This window comes from Carassius carassius, chromosome 26, assembly GCF_963082965.1.
Source record: "Carassius carassius chromosome 26, fCarCar2.1, whole genome shotgun sequence".
Classification (NCBI taxonomy): Eukaryota; Metazoa; Chordata; class Actinopteri; order Cypriniformes; family Cyprinidae; genus Carassius; species Carassius carassius.
Genome location: NC_081780.1, coordinates 6521121 through 6535241, shown reverse-complemented (window position 1 = coordinate 6535241; position 14121 = coordinate 6521121). Strand labels below are relative to the sequence as shown.

General features: G+C 37.5%; 2 protein-coding genes across 3 annotated transcripts in view; both read right to left on the bottom strand.

Moving 5' to 3' along the window:
- Nucleotides 1–1124: 1124 nt before the first annotated feature.
- LOC132105637 (protein Wnt-16-like) lies at nucleotides 1125–7434 on the bottom strand. Its single transcript, XM_059510913.1, has 4 exons — nucleotides 7107–7434; nucleotides 6716–6942; nucleotides 4453–4739; nucleotides 1125–2812 (listed from the first exon to the last, which is right to left on the bottom strand). The coding sequence occupies exons 1-4, from the start codon at nucleotides 7196–7198 to the stop codon at nucleotides 2348–2350; spliced, it is 1071 nt and encodes a 356-aa protein (XP_059366896.1). The 5' UTR covers nucleotides 7199–7434; the 3' UTR covers nucleotides 1125–2347.
- Nucleotides 7435–8560: 1126 nt separating this feature from the next.
- Nucleotides 8561–14121, bottom strand: part of LOC132105636 (cadherin-like and PC-esterase domain-containing protein 1) — a 49533-nt gene continuing 43972 nt past the window's right edge. For both annotated transcript variants that reach the window (XM_059510912.1, XM_059510911.1), the window contains exons 17-21: nucleotides 13892–14112; nucleotides 12929–13030; nucleotides 12667–12754; nucleotides 12403–12549; nucleotides 8561–9973 (exon numbers count right to left, since the gene is read on the bottom strand). In XM_059510912.1, coding sequence (XP_059366895.1) covers nucleotides 9734–9973; nucleotides 12403–12549; nucleotides 12667–12754; nucleotides 12929–13030; nucleotides 13892–14112 — 798 coding nt within the window. In that variant the 3' untranslated portion in view covers nucleotides 8561–9733. The remainder of the gene's footprint in view (nucleotides 9974–12402; nucleotides 12550–12666; nucleotides 12755–12928; nucleotides 13031–13891; nucleotides 14113–14121) is intronic.

Sequence of the window (14121 nt, the reverse complement as noted above, 5' to 3'; positions counted from 1 at the left end):
ACCAACACAACCAGACACAGCCACAAGCCCCTACAGACTTCTGGGAAGGCGTACAGAGCATGGCACCACTCATAGAGCATGCAGGAATGGGCCAGTGAAAAAAGTGTGACTCTTGGCTTCGGATGTAATGCTATGCTTGGATGGACATAACTGATCATTCACATACTGAGACAAAAGATGAGCGATGATCGGGATGAGCGATGACCATGGTCTCCACAGGCCAGCGTGGATCAAATTAACATCCAAAACATATTGTGCGTGTGTGCATGTGGTCGCACCACCCACTGCGATGCATTCAGTCTCAACTCAACAGCACACACACAGAAAAACTGAATAATTTGAGAAGGAAAAAAATCTCTTCAACTTAGTTTAAAGGAATGTAAAATATTGCACGGACATGCCTCAAAAACCTCTGGGGCTCAGCAAACAATGAGTATAAAAGGCAGAATAATTTCATTAAAGTGTTAGTTAGGAGGGGAACCCATATTCTTCCATTTATTATACGATTGAATTTCATCGGCAGACATATTTGTCTTTGTTTTAACAGTTGTGCTACTTTTTCCTCAGCAAACTACACTTCCAGAACATTAAGAAACAGTTTCGGCTCATTAGCAATGATGGAACAAAACCTGAAAAGGTAATATTGCCGTACAGTAGATTTAATTTGACAAATCATCTCATTTCAAGAATGATTTAACCATTAAACACATACTAAAGAGAAAGAGAGGGGTGAAGGAAGGCACTGAGGAAACCAAGAGGTTGGCAGCTACCTGAGCTGTTGGCTTCATCCGAAAGAACAGATGCGTCCACGTGGACTCATTTTGCCTGCGTTTCTCTCTGGGATGATGGGCAACAGATTTCCAGGGCTGAAGGTCTGAGCGCTGCTCTTAAAAATATACCTGGAGGGTTTCAGAGATGTTTTCAATGGAATTGATTTGGGAATCACTGTCTGTGATTCATCAACTTACTGCCCATGGGGTGCAGAACTGACAAGAATGAGAAGGTTTTATCTGCAAATCTCTTCTAGAGTAAAAAATAAATAAATAATATTGGTCAAAATGTCTCATTTATCGGTACCATGAATGATGTACAAAAAAAAAAAAAAAAGAGAGAAAACTGCAACATTTCCAAAAGGGAATCATTTATTGGATGGAATTGTGTTGAGAGTCTTTGTGAGAGTCAGTGTAGAAGAATAATCTGAGTGATTTTACACAGGCAAAAAAAGTTTTTAAGAACGCTTGATGCAACTTCCACTCAGCGGTAAATACAACCACATGAGAATGAACAAGCAGGCATTCAGAGTGAAATCATGAAATGCAGCATGAGCAAGACTTTCCAGACTTTAAGAGATTTGCCAGCATGTGCCAGAACTCACAGGATTTTTTCCTTCTGCCACTGGACCGAAGATCTCTGATATCTTCTGCGTGTGTTGCTGTAAATTGTCACCGTCCTGTTGGCTGGAATGTGGCTACATAAAAGGGCCACTTGCATTAGCATTTAAGGGCTGTTTAAGAGAATGCAGCCATGGTATTTGGCACAACTCTGTTAGTTCTAGCAAAGCATTACTGTTTCAGAGATGTGTGTGTGGGATTAGAGTTTAAGAGGAATGGAATGTGACACACACATCAGTCACAAGAAATAAGTACTAGAAAGACAACAACCATGAAAAGTATTTTGAAATATACATTATATTATTAATCGATAAAGCTGCTATTGCAGACTGGATCCGTTGTCTACACTTTTGGGAATTATACTTGTTTGTTTGTTTGGGAGACGGAGAAACATCAGCAGTCACAAGCAAAAAGAAATTACAGGGTCTCTACATTTTTTTTATTTATTTTAATAAGGTGAATCGCACACGTCCATTGTTCATAATTTAATATGTACATTTCAATCTTGAAATATATAGCTAAAAATTGCAGAATACATGCTTTGTGAATTATTTCTGTCTTTTACTCAAGGGATTCTCAATTGCAACCTATAAAACATTGTATAAAAAATACCTTGGTATATTATCTACATAATTCCCACTATAATTCATCGTTAACTGTAAAAGCCTTCAATACAAACTTAAACAAAAGGATCTATTTACACTTTTTCTGCTGTTCCCAGTATTTTAGTTCCCTTTATGCTCCAGTTATATTCCACAGTCACTATATACAAAATGGCTTAACTCCCACTTGAAGCCCATGGGAAGAGTTACGCATGTGGATTTAGGGATTATACCATTTCTCCCTGGTTTTGGTCTGCCGGTTGCCATGGATATTTTGTTATTTGTATAGGCCCAACGGGACTGAGAGCACAAAGGTCCACTTCCTCTCACAAGATCCCTCCCCGAGCAGTTGCTCTACTTGCAGGTGTGCATGTCGTTCATTGTCTCACAGCGGCGACAGCGAACGTAGCAGCACCAGACAAATTTACACTCGCAGCGCTCTACGTGTCGTACCACGTGTGTGTTGTAGCCCCGCCCACAGCACAGCAGGTTACAGCCGTCCGGCCCGGCTGAAGTTCTGTTACACCTGCGGCCCCTGGTCCCCGTCACGCCCAACCGCCGGTCCTCCAAACAGTAATTGGGAGATTTGTTGAAGAAGATTAACTCTTCTTTGCTAATAGGTGTGTGGCGATGGTCTTTGTCCTTACGTCGCACCTTATGTTTAGAACGGTCCACCACCTGAACGCTGTTTTCGTAGCGCTCCTTCAGGTAGGTGCCCACACGCTCGAATGCAGCCATTGTGCGCCAACATGTTTTTACCGCACACGAACCCGACACGCCATGACAGCGACAGTCTGTCAACATTGTTTTGGCCACCGCCTGTAGAGGAAGAGGATACGGAGATCATTATATATCTGATTGGTAACAGATAGAAGCTAGGAAAGCAGCTTGTTTTTCTAGACAATGCAAGCAAGAAATAAATAAGCATGCAGACATGTGAGCTGTGATTTGAGCCAACATTTTTGCAATTTATTTTGACAGACTTCCTGGATTTCAGGCAAAAACGCAGAACTAATGTACATCGGCGAGAGAGTTCACCTTGGTTCGCTATAAACCACATTTCCAAGGACTATATAATTTTTACGGACTAAGCTTTTATGTTCTCCCAACCCTTCATGTTCTGCACCATAAAAGCGGAAGGAGTACTTTGTGAGCTGACGACTTTCATAAAATAGGAGCATTTGTTTGTGTGAAGGATTATGGGGGCCCTTCGCTGACTTGAGGGGAATTTTGTCTCGCTTAAACGCTTCCAACCAGAGCAGTGGTTTAGGGTCTCCAAAGACTTACAAGTGTTCTTCAGTCAAGGCTGTGGAATTCAGTGCAAATCATCAGCTTCTCAGATTAATCAGGAACATGTGGGGAGATGTAACTCATTTGATCGACAAATTGCCAGAGCTGAAACAGCCCATTACTATTTCTGTTCCTATTTGGTTGCTTTGAAATGGTTTTTCTTGTCAGCCAGAATGAGTCAAATATTCATTTGCTGGAGAAAACTGTCATATTTTATGACTGAGGACTGAGGGAACCTTACACTGAATGATCAACGTTCAGTTTTAGAGATTAGATGTGTTTATAAAAGAGGCTGTGAGATCACAAGAACTTGAATGTGTTACAAATGTTTCAGGAATGCTGTCTGAGTGAATGGGGAAGGACAGACATTTTCTCCACTGTCACACTTTTCATATTTTCTTCTATTAGAGTGAATTAGTGTCTATACAGGGAAACACAGCACTGAATTAAGAGAACTCTCTATTACTTTTTGTCTTTTTGAAGCAGGCAAGCACAGTCACAGTCACATGCACCAATCAGCTTCACATATCAATCAAAATCAGTCCTTCAGTACATCAGTGAAGGGAAACAGCCTTGAATTAGAAATAAAATTTCCATTTTTTTCTATATAAAAACTATTTTATGATGAGAAAATGGGACAAAATTATGAGCTATGTAAAACAATGACATAAGCTTCTGTAGAAGCTCCAAGTGAGTGTGATTTACTTAAAAATCATGTTTAATTTAACTACTCATAATTCTTAAAAGAAATCAAAGAAGTCACTATGGAAATCTAAACTGCCTCAAAAGAGCTCAGAAACGACCACACACACTCTCATGAAGCATATCAGATTACGTCATTTGCAATACTACATGGGATTGTATTTTATGCTTTTATAAACAATGTTAAGTACAAAGTCTTGTACCTTTGTCTGTTTGTTCAATTTTCAAATTCTTTCTTTGTTACAAATAAAGTTTGGAATGTTATGATTCATCTCAAAGCTGGTTGGCTTCCATCCATGACTTCTTATTAAAGCCTTTATTAAAGTACTTTTAGAAATCCCTATGGAGAAAATGAAGGGGAAATATACAGATGCTTCTGAAAAAGTGAGCAGTCACTGTTGTGCATTTAATTTCTTTCAACATACTTCTAACTAGTACTTTAAAGAGTTTAGCTGTTTGTCACCTACCTGTCTCCCAGCCTCGCTGTTATGCTGGTTCATAGTGAGCAGGGCATCCTCACTACGGGCTGATATGTTCTTTACCGAATTGTTGATGAAGCGACGGCTGAACGAAGTACCGAAGGCGATGTCATCAGAGCACCCACCCCAGTGCCATCCCTCCGTGGGAGAACCGCTGCCCAGCAGGCTCATATCACATGAACACTCTGTCATATTTCCAGCACTGCAAGAGCGGGTGACTGCGTGAACCAGGCCGGCAGCCATTACTGCATAAATAAACGCTGTCTCTTTTGTACCTTAAAAACAAAAAAGAGAATTTAAGCAAGATGCCGATGCAAGTTAAGTACTTAAAAATGTTGAAACAATCCTAAAATATGGCAATATAAGATTCACAGCAGGACATTTGTGAGAAGGATCTCAGTGCAGCAGTATCAGAGCAGAAGAGTCTGGAAATGTTACCTATATTCATGCAGAGAAACACTGATATCACATTATACAAATGAGCACAAATGTTTGGCTGATGTAATTTATTTTTTATTGTGAGAACAGATAATGCTTTAAAAATTCTTAACATCCTTTTAACTGAAGTGAATTGTTTTTTTAACGTGAACATTTTATACATTATGCAAATGGCTCTATACATTTCTGCAGTTCTGATTAAATGTTATTTACAATAAATATATCAATTGAATAGCAGATCCTAATAAAAATCACTATGCAGTGTTTATATGTTTATACACAGTGATTATTAAGATAAATATAGTAGTTTTAATCTAGTCTCTAATCAAATCGAGTCATAAAGTTACACATACAGTATAGTTTCTATAAAGATCATTTTAATAGCTTTTATAAAATTATATTTATAAGGCACATTTTTAATCAAATTTGGTTTATAATGTTTTAACTTTTAAGTAAGTTTTTCTTATTTCTACACTTTAGACACATAGCCAGATGCCTGTAAAATTCCTTGGTTGTGGCTGCATGAAATGAGATGTACAGTATATCAAATTCAGTTTGCCCTTGAATCGAGCTTCGAATTGAACTGCTCTGGAAGATAAACTTCTTAAAAAAAAATCTTAAAAATCTTAGAAATTGATTCACAAAAATCAAGAAACAAGTTCTACCATTTCAGTTTGACTCTTTGTTTTGTAATCACGCTAATCCTGCATGCATTAAATTCAGGGCCAGATAAAGACCATAGTAAATTTAGTATAGAGATGGTTAATCTAAAACAGATGTGTGACAGAGCTGTTCCAAGAATCAAATCATCTTTTCCATAAACATTTGAAATCAAAACAGCTATTAAGGGGTCAAAAACAGGATTCCCAGTCGATTAAAAAACATTCAGATTCCTTAAGCAATTACAAACTGATGATCCCTCATTATATATTACAGAATGGCAGACTTGTTTTTTATTGATTAATTTTGTTGAACTGTCCAATAACCACATATATGCATATATTTTTGCATATATCACTTTTAAATAACAATTTTCTTCTTTTAAACATAATATTAGCATAATTACTAACTTCTGAAGGTGAACAGCCTGGTCTATTAAATTAATGTTGCACTCCAAATAAATAATTGAACCTTTTTTTTAACCATATAAAGCACTTCTTAAAATAAGTTTTAAGACTTTGTTCAGTGTCTGTGAATCGAAATTTGATCAATTACATTTTATTGATTTTTAATGAAAACTATCAGACAATTTTACCACCCTAATTTGTAATATTTTTTGTCTCATGATTACTCAGTCGTGTTGGTGAAACTTTACTACTAACTTTAATTAATACAATGAACCAAAAAAACTGGATTATAAAGTTCAAGCACAAGTCTATTTGAGACCTGGACCACAAAACCAGTCAAAAGTAGCAAGGGTATATTTGTAGCATCAATAGCCAAAAATACATTGTATAGGTCAAAATTATAGATTTTTATTTTATGCCAAAAATCATTAGGATATTAAGTAAAGATCATGCTCCATTAGGTTAGTTTGTACATTTCTGACCGTAATCAAACTTAATTTTTGATTAGTAAAATGCATTGTTAAGAATTTCAAAGGAGATTTTCAAAATATTTAGAATTTGTTTTCACCCTCAGATTCCAGATTTTCAAATAGTTGTATCTAGGCAAAATACTGTCCTACCCTAAATAACCATGCATCGTCTTATTTATTTCGCTTTCAGTTGAAAAAAAAAATTATAATAAATGACCCTTATTTTTGGTTTTGTGGTCCAGGGTCACATTTCAGTATGACAGGTTGCATGCATACCACTGGTGAGCTCGAAGCCGAACACGTTGGGGTCCCGTCGGGTCGAGCAGTTCCAGCGCTCGTGTTTGAACTGCGTTTGGCACTCGGTGATGCCCAGGCGCGCGCCCTCTTTAATGCTCGGTATAAGGTGCGGTTTGCGCGCGCATAGCTCCTTCTGCTTGTGCGACAGGGGCAAATGCGCGCAACCCAACTTCTCGTGCACTCCTACAGATGTGATGCCCAACCACCTGTGATGCGGAGCAGTGTGACACAAATATCAGAAGCGGTTCTCCTCTCCTGTCGGCCTGGATTGAAATGCCATAACCAGGCCCGAGGAAAAGGAGACAATTTTCAAACATTTTTATTCAAACATTAATTGACAATAAAGTAAAATAGCACTTATAATACTTACATCCAACTTCCCTGAGAGCACAGAGGGCAAACTGAGAGCCATATAAGGAATAAATGGTAAACTGCATGTATCCCACAACCGGTTTTATCCATGTCCGCTTCATTAATCTAGCATTAGGTTAATCCACAAACGGGGCTTTTAAAATAAATTAAAAAATCTCCCTTTTAAGTATCCATTAAGTTGCAGGTACGATCACAAACATCCAACCACCAACAAGTCACCTTCGCCATCGGTACGAACTCAAAAAGACACAAACTGTTATATGCGGCTGTTGGAAAACGCGCAACTAAACACTCTCCTGTGAAATGCTCCCACATCGTGATAGGTCGAACCTGCATTAATATTCATAAGATAAGACCGTTCTCAACACTGATTGGATAAACAGATCTTCGGCTGGAGGCCAGTGAGAGACACGGAGCACAAAGCGAGCGCGACTGATGCAGAAAGAATCAGTCATTTTTGCAGCTCCATCGGGATTTTGAGATTGAAAGAACAGTTACGAATAAAAAGGACTTGAATGTTTAACGGATTTAGCGTTTAACATATACGTTGAAACCAAGATTAAAATAAAAGGCAGGGCAATAGAAAAAGATGAGTTAAACTGGGCTTAGTAATACATTTAAAAGCAATGTGAGAGAGAGAGACGGTGTTCACATTATACAATAACTTTCAGAGACGTCGTCGAAATAACTGAAAAATTTAATACCTTTAAAGGTCCAACAAATTAAGTAACTTTAGACCAAGTTGTTAATGTTAATTTCCGGGCGCAAATGTAAAGATTGTCGCTCGCAACGTTTGTAGCTACGTTGGAAACTCTAACACAGAGTTAATTACACTTATACAGTAAAACTTTACGTTTTGTGATGGATTTGTGACATGTAAATTTGTTTTAAACAATAATAAAGTGATACCTACTCACTCTTCATCGACAAACGACCGCCAAAAATGCTAGTTATGAAGAGCGCGCGTGAGGCTCGGCAACGGACTGTTGTTATGGTTACCTGCAGCGTCAGGTGAAAATGCGCGCTCTGCCTTTTAGTTCTTTTCTTTGCTATTTTATAATTACTGAAACGTTACTTCCATTTGTTTATATATGTATATTTTTTTCGTTGCTGAATTGGAAAGTTACAGAATATTGGCATTTAATTTCATTTCGATCTACACTTTTAAAAAGGTATTTCAATTTAGCCTAACCAGATATAAATACAACAACTAAAAATTATTAATTAAACGTTCCAGTTGAGAAAAAAAAAGTTTTACGAAATGCAACAAAACCCCACAGTTATTGATAATACATTTTTATAATGATGTTTTTCATAATGCCTATAAGTTAAGCAACATATTTTTGGTGTCGATGCATAGGTACAAAATGGGGGAAAAAGTTGTTATATATATAAATCTGTTTGTCATTAAAATATTACTAATGGAAATGACTGAATTCAAGAAGCAATGTATTTTAAATTACGAAAATATACATTTTTAATTGTTCAGGATAAGTGACATTCATAATGATTGTTGGAATCATACATTTCATGCACAGGCACAGACAAATATCTTGGAATAGCTCTTCATAAACATCCAAAACCTTTGACAATAAATTCTGACATTAAAAACAGAGTTATCACTCACTGTGGAATATTTACAGGTCAACACATGGTTTCATTTCACTTCAAGTGGAAATAGTGTCTGTGCCCATACTGAGCTCAGTTTAACAACTGGTGGGAAGATACATTTTATGGGATATTTCAAATAATCCTACTAATTTTCTCTCTCCACAAACCACTTCCTGTTTAACGTAAATTATGGACAAATAAAACATCCTGCATTCCAGCAATTTAGAGTAAACCCAGCAACAAGTATAAATGTATAACAGTATAAATATCCTCTTTTTTTGTAAACAGCATTTATAACACTTTACACAGATTACTATTAAAGGCACTGGAAGACACTGGTAGAAAAATAAATGTGTGAAAAACATAAGACAGTACAATACAATATACTTTCATAAGACATTTGGCATAGAAAATACTTCATAAATACTTGTGAACCTGGCATGTGAAGGAAAGGCGGTGTAAAGCTAGACTTCAAAATGTTGCCCGAGCTTCCATAAAAGTGACAATGTGAGGCAGGGTGACATCAAAGGCACTCCACAGCAGCTGCCAAACGTTCCCAGAACATACTGGGAACATCTCAGCCCATGGTTAAGCGGTAGCAGCATTGTGGGAACGTTGCATGAGGGTTGCAGGAAAGTTTTCGCAAGGCCCTTTGAAGGGGGCAGCGCGACCGTCTCGGTTATTTTTCATCAGTGGCCACTGCCTTCCCTTAAGCTGCAGCTGCCAAAGTCATTTTGGAAGGGATTCAGGGGGTCTCACTGAAACCTTTCACACCCTTTATCCATCTGGATCGCTCTACACAAAAACACACATGCGCAAACAAACACCTACCTAACTCCTCCTCCAATTTACCTCTTTGATCCAGCATATTGTTAAGTAGATTCGGAGCAATCGGTGTGCACACTTTAGCCCTTTTTACGCAGATTTCTTAACACAAATTCACAGCTAAACTTACAGACACACACCTGAAAAACACGCACAGGTTAGCGTCACCAGCCGCTAATGATCTGTTAGTCACTGTTGGCGAATGGTCCTGTTGACGGCATGATTCACACATATCCTGCTGAGAAGGATCTCTGAATACACCACGTTCACTGGTCCCTTTACGTGGTAGGACACGCTGGGCTGAGACGATGGTTCCTTGTGCTCTTGAGGCCCTGTTTGCTCATCGGCCGGTTTCCTGCTTTCTCCACCGAGCCTCAAAATCTTCAGCTTTCTTTGCGAAGCAGCGGTTGGAAAGGGAAGCTTATAGACCTGCAAATAACATAATATAAAATCTTTAAATTAGCTATAAAAGCTTATCAATGACCAACTGCATAGGGAATGAGAGATTTCAATCTTGTAAGCAATAACATTATGTCTATCTATCGGTGTGTGGTTATGTTCTCTGACATGTGACACATTTTTTAAATTAGGGATCTAGCCAGAGGCATCGTGCCCATTCAAAGTGAGGGGGCACGTGACCCCTCAGATTTCTGAGCCAAGTGGATTTTAAATGCAGCTTCCAAACAAAAAAAACAAAAAAAATATAGAAAATAATATTTTTTATATATTTGATACAATCACAGCGGTGTGATTAGATCGTTCAGTGCACAGCATCAGCTGCTAAATTCAAATCTGCGTTCGCTGGCTGGCGCTGAGCCAGAGACAGACGCGTTCGTACAACGCTTCATGATAACCAATCAGAAACTATTCTGTTGCGCTTATGGATGCAATGGCCAATGAGAGACGTCCAGAAGAGTCATCACTGAAACGCGGTGTTTTGTTTCCCCTTGCTCGCTGACTGAATTATTTAGCGAATTCTCTCATCAGAAACAACAAAAAGTGCAGATGTGCGTACGAATGTAAGTAAGATATTCGTTTCATAATGTAAAGTGCTTCAGTGATTTTAATGGGAGTTTTTGAGAGTGCCTGAACTCTGGCTAGACTGAATGAAAATGTTTTTTTGATAATGTAAATGTTCTTTACTCTCTGTAAAATGAAAGTGTTAAAATAAGTATCTTACAATATTGTTATTAAAATTTACATTAAATGCAAATTCAGTCGTATTAAAAATATTTTATGGCATGATATGGCACTTAAGTAAAAAGTCAGGTTTTTATGTGTAGTTAATAGATTACACTACATTTCCATATATTGATCAAATAAAACGCGTTTACCTACACATATTTGAGAAACGAGATATTTCCTGATATATAAGCATGTTTGGAATTGTTTTGAATAAAAAGGAAAAAAAATAATTAAAAAAATAAGCCTATATCAGTTATACAGTGCTTTCGTAGAATGACTTATACACCCGACCCCCCCCCCCCCCCCCCAAATGTGCCCCCTCAAAAATCATGAATGCATGACGCCCCTGGATCTAGCCTTTATCCCATTTTAGTTTTATATCCTCTTAAATTGCCAATTCTTATTAACTCCCTGCTCTACAAAATTCTTAATGGTTAAGAGAGTGTTTCCTCTGAACACTAAACAACAAAAATAGATCATAAAAGTATCAAAAAATAAGCAGCTTGAGCAAAAGATCCTGATGTTATGTATTGGTAGGTCTCAGTCTGCTGGCCTGTTGTCAGATGTGGCCGCTCTACAGTGATATCAGTCCCATATGTGAGCAGGTTTGGCATTTCTACCACCAACATCTGTTCCCAACCTGCCCTTTATTGTCTAATAAAAGCCTGCCTAATTGCTAATTACTCATTAACTGATCTGCCAGGCACTTTTAGGGTGAAGTAAAAAATGAACGGCTTCTCTTTTAAAAGATTTATGGGGCTGGAAGGCTGGAAATGTGTTTCTAGCAGGATCTGTATCCATGTGTATGAAAAGTAGAACAGTTTCATTCACACACATCAATGTGTGGATCTAAAAATACTAAAAAGTTACTTCTGTGTAGTAAATTACACCCATAATAATATAATTACAGATACAAATTTCACAAAATTATCACAGAGGCCATGGTTCAACAACATGTTAATTAAAATAAATCATTTTATTTGGCTTTGTATGTTTTGTAAACTGTTGGGTGAGAACTCTGAAACAGTGATTCTCTGTTTATCAATAATATTTACCAATAATACAGTTTTTACTGTATTTCTATTTAAATAAATGCAGCACTGATGAGTACACTGTATAAGATACATGATATAGTATTTATATTAATATAAGCTTTTATGCAAGGTAGGAGTTCTATTCTGAATATGGACATAAATAAATAATTGTTTTGCATTTTTACTGTATTATTGAGAATCTAGTATTGGTAATGTAACCAGAATTCACACTATCATTCAAAAGATTTTATAATGCTTGTTCTGAAAGTCTGCATTTATTTAATCAGAAATACAGTGAAAAATAAAACATTGGTAAAATTGTTACAATGTAAAGTAACTTTTAACCATAAAAATATTAATATGTTACAATAAAAAGTTTTTACTATATCTTTTAATATATTAAAAAAATAATATTCAATATTCACATGATTCTTCAGAAATCATCCTAATATGCCTTATTTGCTGTTAAAGAAAGATTTCTTATCATTATCAATGTTGAATTATATATTTTATTTTTTGAGAAAGTTTAAACGAACAGTGTTTATTTGAAATCGTTTGCAAAATGTTGTATTTAATTGTCCCTCTTGATCTTGCTGAATAAAAGTAAACTGTAAATAATATATATTTTTGTTCTTTTACCTCATGGAAATGGCAGGCACATCGTCCTTGCAGGAACTCCTTATAACGACCCATGGTGATGCTGAGAGTGTCAATGACCTCATATCCAAGATGCTTGGCACTTTCCAGAATATTTTTGTTCACATTATAGAGTTCTTGCACTCCATTCTAGAACCAATGAATGAAGATGACAAAGTCCGACAAGTTTATAGATGTCAATAAACGAAGTTGAAAAAGTAGAACATCTGGTCTACAGGACATTTTGTGATCTCCAGTGGTTCTTACCAGTGGAAGGGAGCGAATACCATCCACAGGCAGATGGAAACCCATTCCTAAAGACTTCACCACCACCATGATTTTCTCAAGACCCTCCCTTGGAGATAAGTTAGAGATATGATATTAAACATCCAAAGCCACTTAGAAGGATCGGCAGCAAACTACATAAAACCTAACCAGCATTCTAAGAAAGGAAGAATAACCTTGCCATTAGAACATTGCTAATTGAAATGTGGCTAAAAATGCAAAAATTGCATTTGAGAACGTTTACCTCTCTAAAACCTGCTGAATGGTTCTCAAATGGTTCAGGTTCAGCCACTGCACCCCACCAGCGACCAGCACTGTCTGAGGTGAGTTCTCCAGGGGTTGTGACCTGTCCCGTGGAAGTGGTTTCAGAGAAGAGGTTAAAGATCAACAGTACATACTGAAGACATAATCAACAATCCATAACATGAATCGACCAATAATTTCAAGTGGAAATATGTACCCAAAATTACAAACTGTTTAGTTTCGTACCACTTAAACCAAACAATATTCTGCTTATTAAGTACGGGGTATGTAAGATTTTGTAATGTCGTGGAAAAAGCCTCTTATGTTCACCAAGGCTTACAGTATCTGATAAAAAAATACAGTAAGAACCGTAATATTGTGAAATTTTATTACAATTTGAAATACACATTTTCCATTCTTAAATATTTTAAAATGTAATTTATTCCTGTGATGCAAAGCTGAGTTTTCAGCATCAGTACTCCAGTCTTTAGAAATCATTCTACTATGCTGACTTGCTGCTCATGGTAGTGTATATACATACTTCAACACTTAGACAAAGGAAAACTCTGCTTTTTAATTGAATTTAGCAAAAACAAAATGAGTCAGATCATTCAGGCAGCTCCCAAAACATGTGTCCTCAACAGATACACACTATAACACATACACACAATCACATCTGTGCTGCATATCCCACCCCTCTGCCCACATCAGTAGCTGTGTGAGATCAACGGCGCGCTGAGCCAGCAGCGGTTACCATCCCTGCTGACATACTCTGATCTGACACACAGCCGCCCAACCACACGCAGCCCACATCCCACCATCAAACACACTGCCAAAGTCATTTAGTGTGTTAACAAGGCCTTTGCCACTTTAGACCGACACCAAACCCGCACATTCACAGCTTAATGGGAGTAACCCACAGCCACATGGAGACAAACATCATCCAACATGCACATACACAGACCTTTCTAGAAGCTGCTGCAGAGCTCTTTGGAAAGTGGGTCTCTGAGCCTTCGGCAGCCAGAATTGTGGGTAGTACGAGTAGCTGACAATAGTTCGGCCCTGATTCAGGTTGTGGTAGACGATGGTGTCGTGAGCCTTGTCCCAGTCCTCCAGAGTAGTGTTCACCCTCTCCATTAGATAGTACATCATCCCTCGATTGGTGGAGTCGCCGATAAACAGGACCTAAGGGAA

Excerpts from the sequence above, each read along its gene's own strand:
- LOC132105637 (XM_059510913.1), bottom strand. The coding sequence starts at position 7,198 with ATGGATAAAACCGGTTGTGGGATACATGCAGTTTACCATTTATTCCTT. Across the intron at positions 6,943-7,106 it reads TGCTCTCAGGGAAGTTGGAT|GTGGTTGGGCATCACATCTG; the intron begins GTAAGTATTATA and ends TCCGCATCACAG. Across the intron at positions 2,813-4,452 it reads ACAGCGAGGCTGGGAGACAG|GCGGTGGCCAAAACAATGTT; the intron begins GTAGGTGACAAA and ends CTTCCTCTACAG.